The sequence below is a fragment of the Taurulus bubalis genome, assembly GCF_910589615.1.
Source record: "Taurulus bubalis genome assembly, chromosome: 20".
NCBI classification, from domain to species: Eukaryota; Metazoa; Chordata; class Actinopteri; order Perciformes; family Cottidae; genus Taurulus; species Taurulus bubalis.
In genome coordinates, this window is record NC_136608.1 from 18,686,585 (window position 1) to 18,704,922 (window position 18,338).

Here is an 18,338-nt window from a genome sequence, read left to right on the forward strand (position 1 = left end):
CAGTAGTCTCAGTAGATAACTGTTACAGGATGTCAGTAGTCTCAGTAGATAACTGTGTTACAGGATGTCAGTAGTCTCAGTAGATAACTGTGTTACAGGATGTCAGTAGTCTCAGTAGATAACTGTTACAGGATGTCAGTAGATAAATGTGTTTCAGGATGTCAGTAGATAACTGTTACAGGATGTCAGTAGTCTCAGTAGATAACTGTGTTACAGGATGTCAGTAGTCTCAGTAGATAACTGTTACAGGATGTCAGTAGATAACTGTTACAGGATGTCAGTAGTCTCAGTAGATAACTGTGTTACAGGATGTCAGTAGTCTCAGTAGATAACTGTTACAGGATGTCAGTAGATAACTGTTACAGGATGTCAGTAGTCTCAGTAGATAACTGTTACAGGATGTCAGTAGATAACTGTGTTACAGGATGTCAGTAGATAACTGTGTTACAGGATGTCAGTAGATAACTGTGTTACAGGATGTCAGTAGATAACTGTTACAGGATGTCAGTAGATAACTGTGTTACAGGATGTCAGTAGATAACTGTGTTACAGGATGTCAGTAAATAACTGTGTTACAGGATGTCAGTAAATAACTGTGTTACAGGATGTCAGTAGTCTCAGTAGATAACTGTGTTACAGGATGTCAGTAGTCTCAGTAGATAACTGTTACAGGATGTCAGTAGTCTCAGTAGATAACTGTGTTACAGGATGTCAGTAGTCTCAGTAGATAACTGTGTTACAGGATGTCAGTAGTCTCAGTAGATAACTGTGTTACAGGATGTCAGTAGTCTCAGTAGATAACTGTGTTACAGGATGTCAGTAGTCTCAGTAGATAACTGTTACAGGATGTCAGTAGTCTCAGTAGATAACTGTTACAGGATGTCAGTAGTCTCAGTAGATAACTGTTTCAGGATGTCAGTAGATAACTGTTACAGGATGTCAGTAGTCTCAGTAGATAACTGTTTCAGGATGTCAGTAGTCTCAGTAGATAACTGTTACAGGATGTCAGTAGTCTCAGTAGATAACTGTGTTACAGGATGTCAGTAGATAACTGTTACAGGATGTCAGTAGATAACTGTTACAGGATGTCAGTAGTCTCAGTAGATAGCTGTGTTACAGGATGTCAGTAGATAACTGTGTTACAGGATGTCAGTAGATAACTGTGTTACAGGATGTCAGTAAATAACTGTGTTACAGGATGTCAGTAGTCTCAGTAGATAACTGTTACAGGATGTCAGTAGTCTCAGTAGATAACTGTTACAGGATGCCAGTAGTCTCAGTAGATAACTGTGTTACAGGATGTCAGTAGATAACTGTTACAGGATGTCAGTAGATAACTGTTATAGGATGTCAGTAGTCAGTAGATAACTGTTACAGGATGTCAGTAGATAACTGTTATAGGATGTCAGTAGATAACTGTGTTATAGGATGTCAGTAGTCAGTAGATAACTGTTATAGGATGTCAGTAGTCAGTAGATAACTGTTATAGGATGTCAGTAGTCAGTAGATAACTGTGATAGGATGTCAGTATATAACTGTGTTACAGGATGTCAGTTGAATATGAATAGTAGAATATGAATTCATACTATTATAATACACATTATTACTATTGTTGTTAGCCTTCTGTGCCCTGCGTGTGCCGGTGGGTTCAGAGGTCACATCTTCATGATTAAAGTGGATCTGTAGGAGAACATTCTGGATTAAAGGAGGTGATGAGCTCTGTAATCGGGATTAAAGATCCACAGATGAAATGGAGCTTGTGTCACTGGAGGGGAGACGACTCCTTAGCCTAGCATAGCATAAGGACTGGGGGCAGGGGAAGCTGTTAGCCTAGCTTAGCATAAGGACTGGAGGCAGGGGAAGCTGTTAGCCTATTTTAGCATAAGGGGGGGAGACAGGGGGAAACTGTTAGCCTAGCTTAGCATAAGGACTGGAGGCAGGGGAAGCTGTTAGCCTATTTTAGCATAAGGGCGGGAGACAGGGGGAAGCTGTTAGCCTAGCTTAGCATAAGGACTGGAGGCAGGGGGAAGCTGTTAGCCTAGCTTTGCATAAGGACTGGAGACAGGGGGAAGCTGTTAGCCTAGCTTAGCATAAGGACGGGAGACAGGGGGAAGCTGTTAGCCTAGCTTAGCATAAGGACGAGAGACAGGGGAAAGCTGTTTGCCTAGCTTAGCATTTGGACAGAAGGCAGAGGAAGCTGTTAGCCTAGCTTAGCATAAGGACTGTGTGTCTTTAATCCTCTTTTCTTTCTCCACTGTTTGTTTAATTTCAGTCAGAAAACACTAGATTGTTCTGTGATGTCATCGAGCTGTTTTCAGCCAATCAGGAGTGCCGCTTATGCCGCCGCTCTTTCGTGTAATGTTTGTTCTCAGGTTTATGTTTTAGTGTCGCAGAACTTCCTCTTCACAGCAACACAGCGTTCATATGAACCCTTTGTTCTTCCTCTCAGAGAAAGAGGAACGTTCACTAACCAGGAAGTAGATTCAAGTGTTTACTCAAACTACTTCCTGGTTTTTCAGTAACGACCTCAATGGTTGATTTAATTCAAGACTTTTATTGTTTCAGAGCTGCAGACAAAACACACACATTAATATCATTATGAATGTAATGTTTAACATTAATATCATTATGGATGTAATGTTTAACATTAATATCATTATGAATGTAATGTTTAACATTTCATTATGAATGTAATGTTTAACATTAATATCATTATGGATGTAATGTTTAACATTAATATCATTATGAATGTAATGTTTAACATTAATATCATTATGGATGTAATGTTTAACATTAATATCATTATGGATGTATTGTTTAACATTAATATCATTATGGATGTAATGTTTAACATTAATATCATTATGGATGTAATGTTTAACATTAATATCATTATGGATGTAATGTTTAACATTTCATTATGAATGTAATGTTTACATTAATATCATTATGAATCTAATGTTTAACATTAATAATGATATTAATGTAATGTTTAACATTAATAATGATATTAATCTAACGTTCAACGTTTGATATTGAACGTGTGAACAAACTGAACTAAATCATCTCTTTAGATGAAATGTAGTTGTTATGAGCTGTTTGTTTATGACGGTTTGTTGAGTTTGAACATGACTTCATCACTCAGTAACAGCTGGTCTCAGATCTGTCTGTGAAGAGTTTAACACTTCATAGAAAAGTGTGTGTGCATTCTGTGTGTGTGTGTGTATATATATATATATATATATATATATATATATATATATATACATATACATATACATATACAAGTAACCTTTTGTCGGATATGAATATGAACAGTTGTATGAAGATGTGTTGAAATGTTCCATGTCTCGGGCTTTTATTGTGAAAGGTCAGAGCAGAGGCTTGTGGGTATTCTCAGCCCTCGGCAAGGCCTCACAGGAGGCGTGCGGTTGCTATGGTTACAGAGTCCAAAATGGAGTTGAAGTCAAACACGGAGTCCTGGGAAAAGTAATCACAGGAGTCTGATCATGACTCAGCTCTTAATGTGAAGGAATGATTAATGAAGAGGTTTGAAGGGTTTATGATTTACAACCTTTGTGTTTTCATCGTGATCATTAAAGGCAAACAACTTTCATTTTCTGACAGATTTTAGAGAGAAAACATTAATATGGTAATATTTAGATCATTGAACTATCAAGACAGGTCGATGGTGAACATATCTATGATATTATGTTTTGGTGTTGACGCGTTACAATAGTGCAAAACCAAGTGCATCATGGGAAACGGTGTTTTATTTCCACTTCCTCTGAAGAAGCATCAAATCACAATGAATGAGATTATATGTGGTTTTATTAATTATAATACTTTAATAATAATTGAGTGTGTTTTTAAACTGTCGTGTGTGTGTGTGTGTGTGTGTGTGTGTGTCAGCAGGATGAACGGGTTTGACCCTCCAGCTGTCGCCTCCTGCAGCTCTAAGTGAGTCTTTCACACGATGCATTTAAACATAATCTAATTATGTTATTAATATGATGTTATAATGATTCATATTTGATCATTTATTCACTGAAACCCAAGTTTGTGCCTGACATTGGAAATTAATTAAAGTAAAACAATATAATCTGATCAGAAACCACTTGGTATTTTACAGTTCTTAATATTTCCCATGAGGCTGTTCCTCTGACAGTCATGGTTATGTCCGAGAGGAGGCGGAGCCTACAGCGGGAATCACCGATCGTTAATTATTGATCGCCTCCTCAGAATAAATAGCGTGTCGGCTGGTCTGAGGTCAGCCGGACGGACAGGAAGTGGATCAATGACCATAATCCATAACGTTTCTGTTCCACTTCTCGTGCTCGTTAATGTTTCATGTTTACTGCTGGTCCCTCTACAGATTCATAAAAGTAAACATTTCAAACCAAATAAAAGATGCATTAATGTGATAAACAAGACAAAGCGATTAAATAAAGTATAAATGTCTCAAAGTCTGTGGCTGATGATATAAACATATTATTATTGAAAAATGTAATTACAATTTCCTTTATTGTGTATTAACAAATTAATTTAGTTTTATAACTACAAATTAGTTCTAACTAATCAGCAATTACTTTGATAATCTATTAATTCTATTCTCTTAAAAATACGTGATAATGTATAGAGTTTAATAATGATATCTCCTGTATAATATTGTATGTATATGGATATAACTGTAATATTTCTGTGTATTTCAGCGGCCATGGCTCTCAGTCTCACGAGCCTCAAAGTAAAGCCATGTCGAGTGCCAAAGTTCTCTACGGTGAGTTTATGTTTGATTCTGCTGCTTCTCGCTTATCAATAATTAATAATTAATAAGGGACTGACTGCTTCCTCTTTCTGAAGGATTTACCTTTTATTGATCATAACATCTGGAGCGATGGTCCAGTTTATAGAACATGAAGAAAATACAAAACAATTATCATTAATATGTCATCTCATTAGCATTGATCCTCATGAATATGTAATCTTATTGGTCCTCATGAATATGTAATCTCATTAACATTGAGCATCATGAATATATAATCTCATTAGCTTTGATCCTCATGAATATGTAATCTCATTAGCTTTGTTCCTCATGCATATGTCATCTCATTAACATTGATCCTCATGAATATGTAATCTCATTAACATTGATCCTCATGAATATGTAATCTCATTAACATTGATCCTAATGAATATGTAATGTCATTAACATTGATCCTCATGAATATGTAATCTCATTAACATTGATCCTCATGAATATGTAATCTCATTAGCTTTGTTCCTCATGCATATGTCATCTCATTAACATTGATCCTCATGAATATGTAATCTCATTAACATTGATCCTCATGAATATGTAATCTCATTAACATTGATCCTAATGAATATGTAATGTCATTAACATTGATCCTCATGAATATGTAATCTCATTAACATTGATCCTCATGAATATGTAATCTCATTAACATTGATCCTCATGAATATGTAATGTCATTAACATTGATCCTCATGAATATGTAATGTCATTAACATTGATCCTCATGAATATGTAATGTCATTAACATTGATCCTCATGAATATGTAATCTCATTAACATTGATCCTAATGAATTTGTAATGTCATTAACATTGATCCTCATGAATATGTAATCTCATTAACATTGATCCTCATGAATATGTAATCTCATTAACATTGATCCTCATGAATATGTAATCTCATTAACAGGATCAGATGAAATCTATTTCCTTCGTTCATCTTCCAAACATAAAAAGAAAAGTCAAAGTGAGCGAGTGTGAAATGTTTCTGCTTTCATTTAAACAACGTGGACCTTTTATTTTTGTATTTTTAGCAGTTTATCTTTAGCGTAAACATCAGAATACTGATGTCCAATAACAACTAAAAGAAGTCCTCATGTCTTCATAAAGATGATGTTTGTTTACTTCTTATGAAACTAATAAACAACCACAAAGGAGTGATGAAGCTGATGACGAGCTTCATCATCTGACCTCATCAATAAAGTTTAGCGGTCTTCATACATTAAATGTTGATAACTTCATAATAGAAATATTCTACAGAAATAAGAGCCACGTTGTAAAAGTTATGATTTGTCAACTATTTCTGGCCTTTTTGATTTTCCTCTTACTTATTTAGATTGTTGTTGTTGTTATTGTTGTTGATGTTGAACTTGAGTCTGTTGGCATCAATGTTTCATCCTAATAACTGCTGCATGTTGGTGTGAAGTGTATTTAATATTCTAATTAATTATTAATTAATTTTATAACTTGAAGGTTTTGTTTCCTTTGTGTCACAACATTAATAATAACTCATTAATAATAACTCATTCATAATAAATTCTCTTCTGTTTTCAGAACAAAGGAAACATTTCACCAAAACCAGCATCAACAGCCTGACGGACACGTCTCAGTATCACGTGGAGGTGAGATATTAACGTATTAATAATGATAATAATCCTTCAATCACAGAGCTCCCACAGCTTCTTAGCCGCTAACTCACCAAACTTACTCCATATTAATAGTTTCTTTATGCTTCATTTTATTTTCAATAAAGACAAATAGCAGAATGTCGACTTTGAGTTAGAAATATTTAGATTTTATGGCCAATGTTTTATAGAAAATATACACAATGTTATTATTTAATTATTATTACAAATATAAAAAGTAGAATTGATTCATTGTTAAAACGTTTAGTTTTTATGGGGCGGTGCGTTCATGTGCCTCTACATGATCAGAACAAAACTGTTTATATAAGGATATATATATATATATATATATATATATATATATATATATACATACACATATACACACATACACCCCTGGTGTGTCCTGGCCGTCAGCACCTGACCTCCTTCGTGTTGGACCGGAAGGACGGACTCGTCACCGTGGACGACGGCGTGCGGCGGCTCCGTCTGCTGGAAGCCAAAGGAAAGGTCTGGACTCAGGAGATGCTGCTACAGGTCCAGCAGAAGACCATCAGCCTCATCGACCAGGAGACCCAGGTTGGTCCTCGAGACCACAGACCACACGAGACCACAGACCACACGAGACCACAGACCACACGAGACCACAGACCACACGAGACCACAGACCACACGAGACCACAAGACCCTGCGAGACCAGTAGACCCTGCGAGACCAGTAGACCCTGCGAGAGCATTGACCCTACGAGACCAGTAGACCCCCTACGAGACCCTACGAGACCAGTAGACCCCTACGAGACCCTACGAGACCATAGACCCTACGAGACCAGTAGACTATACTAGACCCTACGAGACCATAGACCCTACGAGACCAGTAGACCCCTACAAGACCATAGACTATACTAGACCAGTAGGCCCTATGAGGCCATAGACTATACTAGACCCTACGAGACCAGTAGACCCCTACAAGACCAGTAGATCCCTATGGCACATGAGACCAGTAGATCCCTACAGCACATGAGACCAGTAGATCCCTACGAGACCAGTAGACCCCTACGGCACATGAGACCAGTAGGCGCCCTTCTAGTCCTCAGGACCTCCTAGACCAGCTACCCAAGTCCTGACCTTGGACCTGTCCCCTCAGAACGAGCTGGAGAACTTCCCCGTGGGGACGGTCCAGCACTGCCAGGCTGTGATGAACGCCTGCAGCTACGACTCCATCCTGGCTCTGGTCTGTAAGGACTCGGGTCAGAACAAGCCGGACTTGCACCTGTTCCAGTGTGACGACATCAAGGTGACGATCTGTGATTGGCCCTTAGGTTATGTACATGTTCATGTATATCTATGTTTTCATATCTATATGATGCTGGTGCTCTGCTGGTCTCCCATCAGGCCACTCTGATCCACGCAGACATAGAAAGCGCCGTGATCGACGCCAAAGGAGGCAAAGTGAAGAAGAGGCCGGAGGCCTTGAAGTAAGAACCAATCAAACGCTCTGGGAGCAGACGCTCACAGCTGATTGGCTGACCCCCCCCCACCCCCCCCTGTCTGCAGGATGATCCTGAAGAGCGACGGGGTCATCCCCCCTCCCCCCGCTGACCCCGCCCCCAAGCCACCGGCGTCGTCCAATCAGGTGGACGTGAAGAGCCGAGCGACCGCCTGGTCAGCCTGGACCAATGAGCAGCAAGACTGTGAGTGATGTCACAACAGTTTGATTCATTATTAAACGCTGATCATTGATCAATAATAAAACATCACCCTTCATTATTGATTAATAATCTGAAGTAACTAAAGTTATGAAATTGGCTGTCATTATCCCTGCTTATTGATTGCTTATTGATTGGCTGTAGATGAAAAGCAGCGTCGGAGGTCGGAGGAAGAGGAGGAGGAGGAGGAAGAGGAGGAGGGGCCTCTGGAGATGACAGCAGCCCGAGTGGACCGAGACGTGGTGAGGTTGTTTAATCTGATCTGAGAGCAGCTGAAGGAGCCGCTGAGTGTTTGCAGGGTTGAGGGCAGCGAGCTCACGCAGAGCAAACTGACCTTGGGTCTGTTGGTTTAGTTTAATCATTAAAGAGAATAAATGTCACGTCAATGACACACTTTGCTTCTGGCAGCAAATCCTGAACCACATCCTGGACGACATCGAGCTGTTCGTCACACGGCTGCAGAAAGCTGCCGAGGCCTTCAGCGAGCTCTCCAGGAGGAAGAAGGTCAAGAAGGGCAAGAAGAAAGGTCCGGGAGGTAAGGAGCAGCTTTATTTATTTATATATATATATATATATATATATATATATATATATATATATATATATATATATATATTATAGTCAAGAAACACAGTGAACCATAATAGAGATCTGTTATGACCTAATACTCCAAAACAATGATTTATATCTCTCTTTGAGATCGGAGCATAAATATGCAAAATGAAAAGAGAAAATAAATTAGTAAATTAAATAAATACAAATTAAATACAATAAATAAGTAAATGAAATACAAATAAATACAAATTAAATGTGGCTCAGTGGTTAGCATGCCCGTCTTTCAATCAGAGGATCGGTGGTTCGAGCCCCGGCTCCACTAGTCCATGTTGTTGTGTCCTTGAGACTCTTAACCCCTAACTGCTCCCCGTTGCTATGACTACGGTGTAGAGAGCAAACATCAGTCTCTTTGGATAAAAGCATCAGCTACATGAAATGTAATGTAAAATAAATGAAATGAAAAGACGGCCTCTATGAACATGTCTCACCTGTCCACCAGAGGGCGTCCTCACGCTGCGCTCCAAACCACCCGGGGAGGACGAGTTCGTCGACTGTCTACAGAAGTTCAAACACGCCTTCAACCAGCTGGTGGGCTCCTCTTCATCACCTTCATCACCTTCATCGTCTTCATTGTGTGATTGTAGATATGAAAAGGTGTTTTATTAAATATTAATTGTGTTAATATGATATATTCATTAATTGATGGTTTGTCCTCCAGGGGAAGCTGGCGGATCAGATCCAAAACCCGAGTGCTGTGGATCTGCTTCACTTCCTGTTCTCTCCTCTCAGGATGGTGAGTCAGCACCACCTGTCCCTCACCTGTCCCTCACCTGTCCTCTATCTGTCCCCTACCTGTCCCCTACCTGTCCCCTATCTGTCCTCTACCTGTCCCTCACCTGTCCCTCACCTTCCCTTACCTCCCCCCTACCTATCCTCTACCTGTACCTTACCCCCCCTTACCCCACCTCTATCTGTCCCTTACCTGTCCCGTACCTGTACCCTATCTGTCCTCTACTTGTCCCTCACCTGTCCCTCAACTTCCCCTACATGTCCCCTACCTGTCCTCTAGCTGCCCCCTACCTGTCCTCTACTTGTCCCTACCTAACCTCTACCTGTCCCCTACCTAACCTCTACCTGTCCCCTACCTAACCTCTACCTGTCCCCTACCTTACCTCTACCTGTCCCCTATCTACCCTCTACCTAACCTCTACCTGTCCTCACCTGTCCCCTACCTGCCCCCTACCTAACCTCTACCTGTCCCCTACCTACCCCCTACCTGTCCCCTACCTGTCCCCTACCTGCCCCCTACCTAACCTATACCTGTCCTCTACCTGTCCTCACCTGGTCCCTACCTGTCTTATACCTGCCCCCTACCTAACCTCTACCTGTCTTTTACCTGTCCTCTACCTACCCTCTACCTGTCCCCTACCAAACCTCTACCTGTCCTCACCTGGTCCCTACCTGTCCCCTACCTAACCTCTACCTGTCCTCTACCTTTCCTCTAGCTGTCCCCTACCTAACCTGTACCTGTCCCCTACCTAACCTCTACCTGTCCCCTACCTTACCTCTACCTGTCCCCTACCTTACCTCTACCTGTACCCTACCTTACCTCTACCTGTCTTCTACCTGTCCCCTACCTACCCTCTACCTAACCTCTACCTGTCCCCTACCTAACCTCTACCTAACCTCTACCTGTCCCCTACCTAACCTCTACCTGTCTTATACCTACCCTCTACCTACCCTCTACCTGTCCTCACCTGGTCCCTACCTGTCCCCTACCTAACCTCTACCTGTCCCCTACCTTTCCTCTACCTGTCCCCTACCTGTCCCCTACCTGCCCCCTACCTAACCTCTACCTGTCTTATACCTGTCCTCTACCTACCCTCTACCTGTCCTCACCTGGTCCCTACCTGTCCCCTACCTGTCCTCTACCTTTCCTCTAGCTGCCCCCTACCTGTCCTCTACCTGTCCCCTACCTTACCTCTACCTGTCCCCTACCTTACCTCTACCTGTTTTCTACCTGTCCCCTACCTACCCTCTACCTGTCCTCTACCTAACCTCTACCTAACCTCTACCTGTCCCCTACCTGTCCCCTACCTGTCCCCTACCTGCCCCCTACCTAACCTCTACCTGTCTTATACCTGTCCTCTACCTGTCCTCTACCTGTCCCCTACCTACCCTCTACCTGTCATCTACCTGTCCTCACCTGGTCCCTACCTGTCTTATACCTGCCCCCTACCTAACCTCTACCTGTCTTCTACCTGTCCTCTACCTACCCCTACCTGTCCCCTACCTAACCTCTACCTGTCCCCTACCTGTCCCCTACCTGTCCTCTACCTTTCCTCTAGCTGCCCCCTACCTGTCCTCTACCTGTCCCCTACCTTACCTCTACCTGTCCCCTACCTTACCTCTACCTGTCCCCTACCTTACCTCTACCTGTCTTCTACCTGACCTCTACCTTACCTCTACCTGTCCTCTACCTAACCTCTACCTAACCTCTACCTGTCCTCACCTGTCCCCTACCTGTCCCCTACCTGCCCCCTACCTACCCTCTACCTGTCATCTACCTGTCCTCACCTGGTCCCTACCTGTCTTATACCTGCCCCCTACCTAACCTCTACCTGTCTTCTACCTGTCCTCTACCTACCCTTTACCTGTCCCCTACCTTCCCCTACCTAACCTCTACCTGTCCCCTACCTGTCCCCTACCTAACCTCTACCTGTCCCCTACCTGTCCTCTACCTTTCCTCTAGCTGCCCCCTACCTGTCCTCTACCTGTCCCCTACCTAACCTCTACCTGTCCCCTACCTTACCTCTACCTGTCCCCTACCTGTCCCCTACCTAACCTCTACCTGTCCTCACCTGGTCCCTACATGTCTCCTACCTGTCCTCTACCTGTCTTCTACCTGTCCCCTACCTACCCCCTACCTGTCCCCTACCTAACTTCTACCTGTCCGCACCTGGTCCCTACCTGTCCCCTACCTAACCTCTACCTGCCCCCTACCTGTCCTCTAGCTGCCCCCTACCTGTCCTCTAGCTGTCCCCTACCTGTCCTCTACCTGTCCCCTACCTTACCTCTACCTGTCCCCTACCTTACCTCTACCTGTCTTCTACCTGTCCCCTACCTACCCTCTACGTAACCTCTACCTGTCCTCACCTGGTCCCTACCTGTCCCCTACCTGTCCCCTACCTGCCCCTACCTAACCTCTACCTGTCTTATGCCTGTCCTCTACCTACCCTCTACCTGTCCTCACCTGGTCCCTACCTGCCCCCTACCTAACATCTACCTGTCTTCTACCTGTCCTCTACCTACCCTCTACCTGTCCCCTGCCTACCCCCTACCTGTCCCCTGCCTACCCCCTACCTGTCCCATACCAAACCTCTACCTGTCCCCTACCAAACCTCTACCTGTCCCCTACCTGTCCTCACCTGGTCCCTACCTGTCCCCTAACTACCCTCTACCTGTCCTCTACCTGTCCTCACCTGGTCCCTACCTGCCCCCTACCTAACCTCTACCTGTCCTCTACCTGTCTTATACCTACCCTCTACCTGTCCCCTACCTGCCCCCTACCTAACCTCTACCTGTCTTCTACCTGTCCTCTACCTACCCCCTACCTGTCCCCTACCTAACCTCTACCTGTCCTCACCTGTTCCCTACCAAACCTCGACCTGTCCCCTCCCTGTCCTCACCTGGTCCCTACCTGTCCCCTACCTAACCTCTACCTGTCCCCTACCTTACCTCTACCTGTCCCCTATCTACCCTCTACCTAACCTCTACCTGTCCTCACCTGTCCCCTACCTGCCCCCTACCAAACCTCTACCTGTCTTATACCTGTCCTCTACCTACCCCCTACCTGTCCCCTACCTGTCCCCTACCTGCCCCCTACCTAACCTATACCTGTCCTCTACCTGTCCTCACCTGGTCCCTACCTGTCTTATACCTGCCCCCTACCTAACCTCTACCTGTCTTTTACCTGTCCTCTACCTACCCTCTACCTGTCCCCTACCAAACCTCTACCTGTCCTCACCTGGTCCCTACCTGTCCCCTACCTAACCTCTACCTGTCCTCTACCTTTCCTCTAGCTGTCCCCTACCTAACCTGTACCTGTCCCCTACCTAACCTCTACCTGTCCCCTACCTTACCTCTACCTGTCCCCTACCTTACCTCTACCTGTACCCTACCTTACCTCTACCTGTCTTCTACCTGTCCCCTACCTACCCTCTACCTAACCTCTACCTGTCCCCTACCTAACCTCTACCTAACCTCTACCTGTCCCCTACCTAACCTCTACCTGTCTTATACCTACCCTCTACCTACCCTCTACCTGTCCTCACCTGGTCCCTACCTGTCCCCTACCTAACCTCTACCTGTCCCCTACCTTTCCTCTACCTGTCCCCTACCTGTCCCCTACCTGCCCCCTACCTAACCTCTACCTGTCTTATACCTGTCCTCTACCTACCCTCTACCTGTCCTCACCTGGTCCCTACCTGTCCCCTACCTGTCCTCTACCTTTCCTCTAGCTGCCCCCTACCTGTCCTCTACCTGTCCCCTACCTTACCTCTACCTGTCCCCTACCTTACCTCTACCTGTTTTCTACCTGTCCCCTACCTACCCTCTACCTGTCCTCTACCTAACCTCTACCTAACCTCTACCTGTCCCCTACCTGTCCCCTACCTGTCCCCTACCTGCCCCCTACCTAACCTCTACCTGTCTTATACCTGTCCTCTACCTGTCCTCTACCTGTCCCCTACCTACCCTCTACCTGTCATCTACCTGTCCTCACCTGGTCCCTACCTGTCTTATACCTGCCCCCTACCTAACCTCTACCTGTCTTCTACCTGTCCTCTACCTACCCCTACCTGTCCCCTACCTAACCTCTACCTGTCCCCTACCTGTCCCCTACCTGTCCTCTACCTTTCCTCTAGCTGCCCCCTACCTGTCCTCTACCTGTCCCCTACCTTACCTCTACCTGTCCCCTACCTTACCTCTACCTGTCCCCTACCTTACCTCTACCTGTCTTCTACCTGACCTCTACCTTACCTCTACCTGTCCTCTACCTAACCTCTACCTAACCTCTACCTGTCCTCACCTGTCCCCTACCTGTCCCCTACCTGCCCCCTACCTACCCTCTACCTGTCATCTACCTGTCCTCACCTGGTCCCTACCTGTCTTATACCTGCCCCCTACCTAACCTCTACCTGTCTTCTACCTGTCCTCTACCTACCCTTTACCTGTCCCCTACCTTCCCCTACCTAACCTCTACCTGTCCCCTACCTGTCCCCTACCTAACCTCTACCTGTCCCCTACCTGTCCTCTACCTTTCCTCTAGCTGCCCCCTACCTGTCCTCTACCTGTCCCCTACCTAACCTCTACCTGTCCCCTACCTTACCTCTACCTGTCCCCTACCTGTCCCCTACCTAACCTCTACCTGTCCTCACCTGGTCCCTACATGTCTCCTACCTGTCCTCTACCTGTCTTCTACCTGTCCCCTACCTACCCCCTACCTGTCCCCTACCTAACTTCTACCTGTCCGCACCTGGTCCCTACCTGTCCCCTACCTAACCTCTACCTGCCCCCTACCTGTCCTCTAGCTGCCCCCTACCTGTCCTCTAGCTGTCCCCTACCTGTCCTCTACCTGTCCCCTACCTTACCTCTACCTGTCCCCTACCTTACCTCTACCTGTCTTCTACCTGTCCCCTACCTACCCTCTACGTAACCTCTACCTGTCCTCACCTGGTCCCTACCTGTCCCCTACCTGTCCCCTACCTGCCCCTACCTAACCTCTACCTGTCTTATGCCTGTCCTCTACCTACCCTCTACCTGTCCTCACCTGGTCCCTACCTGCCCCCTACCTAACATCTACCTGTCTTCTACCTGTCCTCTACCTACCCTCTACCTGTCCCCTGCCTACCCCCTACCTGTCCCCTGCCTACCCCCTACCTGTCCCATACCAAACCTCTACCTGTCCCCTACCAAACCTCTACCTGTCCCCTACCTGTCCTCACCTGGTCCCTACCTGTCCCCTAACTACCCTCTACCTGTCCTCTACCTGTCCTCACCTGGTCCCTACCTGCCCCCTACCTAACCTCTACCTGTCCTCTACCTGTCTTATACCTACCCTCTACCTGTCCCCTACCTGCCCCCTACCTAACCTCTACCTGTCTTCTACCTGTCCTCTACCTACCCCCTACCTGTCCCCTACCTAACCTCTACCTGTCCTCACCTGTTCCCTACCAAACCTCGACCTGTCCCCTCCCTGTCCTCACCTGGTCCCTACCTGTCCCCTAACTACCCTCTACCTGTCCTCTACCTGTCCTCACCTGGTCCCTACCTGTCCTCTACCTGTCAGAATCAGAATCAGAAACTGTTTTTTGCCAGGAATGTTTGCACAAACAAGGAATTTAGTTCGGCGGAAGGTGCATACATTAGACGAGACAAACAACAATCAACGACAGCAACAGTGCAATGATGTCAGAATCAGATAAGGATAAAGTGCTCAGACAACAGATAACATTAATATAAGTGCATGTTAAAGTGACGTGTGTGTTTAAGTTAAAGTTAAGTGTATGTGGCATGAGTGTTTAAATATGAATTGTGCAGTGGAGTGACCGGTAGGAGGAGAGAAAGGAATACAAATAAATGGTCCGAAAGAATGGTCCGTGAATAGTCCTGTGATAGTCAGTCAGTGGGGAACCCGGGCTCTGTTGATGAGCCCGACTGCCGACGGGAAGAAACTGTTAGTGTGGCGTGAGGTCTTAGTCCTGATGGACCTCAACCTCCTGCCAGAGGGGAGGGACACGAACAGGTTGAGTCCAGGGTGAGAGGGGTCAGCTGCGATCTTTCTTGCCCGCTTCAGTGACCTGGAAGTGGACAGGACCTGGAGGGATGGCAAATTGCAGCCAATCACCTCTCAGCAGAGCGGATGATGCGCTGCAGCCTGCCCTTGTCCTTGGCAGTGGCTGCAGCGTGCCAGATGGTGATGGAGGAGCAGAGGATGGACTCAACGATGGCAGTGTAGAACTGCACCATCATTTTCTTTGGCAGGTTGAATTTCCTCAGCTGCCTCAGGAAGAACATCCTCTGCTGGGCCTTCTTAGTGATGGAGCTGATGTTCAGCTCCCACTTGAGGTCCTGGGTTAGGATGGAGCCCAGGAAGAGGAAGGACTCCACAGCGTCGACGGGGGAGTCACACAGGATGAGAGGGGTGTGTGGGGCTGCATTCTTTCTGAAGTCCACAACCATCTCTACTGTCTTCAGAGCGTTGAGCTCCAGGTTGTTCTGGCTGCACCAGGCACCTGGAGGCGGACTCGTTCCCACCAGAGATGAGTCCGATGAGGGTGGTGTCATCCGTGAACTTCAGGAGCTTGACGGACTGGTGACTGGAGGTGCAGCTGTTGGTGTACAGGGAGAAGAGCAGCGGGGAAAGAACGCAGCCTTGGGGGGAACCGGTGCTGATGGTCCAAGGGCCTGAGACGTGTTTCCCCAGCTTCACGTGCTGCTTCCTGTCAGTCAGGAAGTCTGTGATCCACCTGCAGGTGGAGTCGGGCACCTGCAGCTGGGAGAGCTTGTCCTGCAGCAGAGACGGGATGATGGTGTTGAAGGCAGAGCTGAAGTCCACAAACAGGATCCTGGCGTAGGTTCCTGGAGTCCAGATGCTGGAGGATGTGGTGGAGGGCCATGTTGACTGCATCGTCTACAGACCTGTTGGCCCTGTAGGCGAACTGCAGAGGGTCCAGGAGTGGGTCAGTCAGGGTTTTGAGGTGGGACAGGACCAGGTGCTCAAGGGACTTCATGACCACAGAGGTCAGGGCGACGGGCCTGTAGTCACTGAGTCCTGTGATCCTGGGTTTCTTGGGGACGGGGATGATGGTGGAGGCCTTGAAGCAGGCTGGAACGTGACATGTCTCCAGGGAGGTGTTGAAGATGCCTGTGAACACCGGAGACAGCTGATCAGCACAGTGCTTCTGGGTGGAGGGGGAGACTGAGTCCGGGCCCGCTGCTTTGCGGTGGTTCTGTTTTTTAAACAAACGTCTGTTGACGTCCCTCTCCAGAATAGTGAGGGTCGTCACTGGGGAGGGCGGTGATAGAGAGGCGTGAGCCCCTGATGGACTGGGGGAGGGTGGGCTGATGGTTTGTGGCTGGCTGATGGGTCTGTGGGGGATGGCGTCAGGACTGCTCCATTGTCTATCAAAGCGACAGTAGAACTTGTTCAGCTCGTCTGCCAGGCGGAGGTCGTTCATGGCGTGGGGGGTCCTCTACCTGTCCTCACCTGGTCCCTACCTGTCCCCCCCAGGTGATCCAGGCGTCTGGCAGTGTGGATCTGGCTCGCAGTGTGGTGGTTCCTCTCCTGAGCCGAGAAGCCATCGACTTCCTGCACAGCTCGGGGACGGCGGAGGAGAGACACCTGTGGGTCGCCCTGGGAGACGGGTGGACCAAGTGCAGGTGAATCCGTCTCATCTCTAAAATAAACTTTATTGATTTATTTTGAGGGAAACTGGAAAATCTAAATGATGAAGATTATTAATAAACCAAATGTGAACAAAAAGTTGCCGTCTGTAACTTTGATAGAAACCTGTGAGCCAATCAGATTCCTCGTAGCGCTCCGGCCAATCAGAGCCTGAGTTGTCCATCAGGAATCAATATTCTGTTCCTGTATTGATTATTTCAGTTCATCTTCAGATGTAAAATAAATAAAGTGTGTCACATGGCGGCCATGTTGGAAACTGACTCGGACCATGACCGTCCTCCTGGTGGACTGGTATTGATCCACTAGCCGGACTGGGACCAGGACCTTCCTCCTGGTGGACTGGTATTGATCCACTAGTCGGACTGGGACCAGGACCGTCCTCCTGGTGGCCTGTAGTGATCCACCAGCCGGACTGGGACCAGGACCGTCCTCCTGGTGGACTGTAGTGATCCACGAGGCAGACTGGGACCAGTACGTTCCTCCTGATGGACTGGTAGTGACCCGGGTCTCTGTGCAGGTTGGAGTGGCCCCGGCACCACTACTTCCCCCCCTGCCTGCTGACCTTCCAGGACGGCTGGAAGCCGCCACGGATCCTGGAGACCCGGTCCAGAGACCAGGATCTGACTCAGCTGGGTCTGGGTACCCCCAACGCTGACATCCAGACACGAGAGGACCTGAGGGTCCACCTGGAGGTTCACGTATCTATAAATATCAATACTTTATATATATATATATATATATATATATATATATATATATATATGTATGTATGTATGTGTGTATATATATATATATATATATATATATATATATATATATATATATATATATATATATATATATATATATATGTATGTGTGTATATATATATATATATATATATATATATATATATATATATATATATGTATATGTGTATGTATATATATATGTATATATACATATATATATACATATATATATATATATATATATATATATATATATATATATATATATATATATATATATATATATATATATATATATATATATATATATATACATATATATATATATATATATATATATATATATATATGTGTATATATATATATATATGTGTATATATATATATATATGTGTATATATATATATATATACATATATATATACGTATATATGTATATATA

At 45.6% G+C, this 18,338-nt stretch overlaps 1 protein-coding gene across 1 annotated transcript in view; it reads left to right on the plus strand.

The window, feature by feature from the left end:
• Window positions 1-18,338, plus strand: part of eps8a (EGFR pathway substrate 8a, signaling adaptor) — a gene marked incomplete at both ends in the record, with an annotated part of 40,368 nt that overhangs the window by 13,873 nt on the left and 8,157 nt on the right. The window contains 12 exons of the mRNA XM_079236392.1: window positions 4,713-4,777; window positions 6,369-6,436; window positions 6,857-7,018; window positions 7,583-7,732; window positions 7,831-7,913; window positions 7,993-8,129; window positions 8,289-8,386; window positions 8,553-8,679; window positions 9,199-9,287; window positions 9,418-9,492; window positions 16,993-17,141; window positions 17,684-17,864. Of these exons, the coding sequence (XP_079092518.1) occupies window positions 4,713-4,777; window positions 6,369-6,436; window positions 6,857-7,018; window positions 7,583-7,732; window positions 7,831-7,913; window positions 7,993-8,129; window positions 8,289-8,386; window positions 8,553-8,679; window positions 9,199-9,287; window positions 9,418-9,492; window positions 16,993-17,141; window positions 17,684-17,864 (1,384 nt within the window). The remainder of the gene's footprint in view (window positions 1-4,712; window positions 4,778-6,368; window positions 6,437-6,856; window positions 7,019-7,582; window positions 7,733-7,830; window positions 7,914-7,992; window positions 8,130-8,288; window positions 8,387-8,552; window positions 8,680-9,198; window positions 9,288-9,417; window positions 9,493-16,992; window positions 17,142-17,683; window positions 17,865-18,338) is intronic.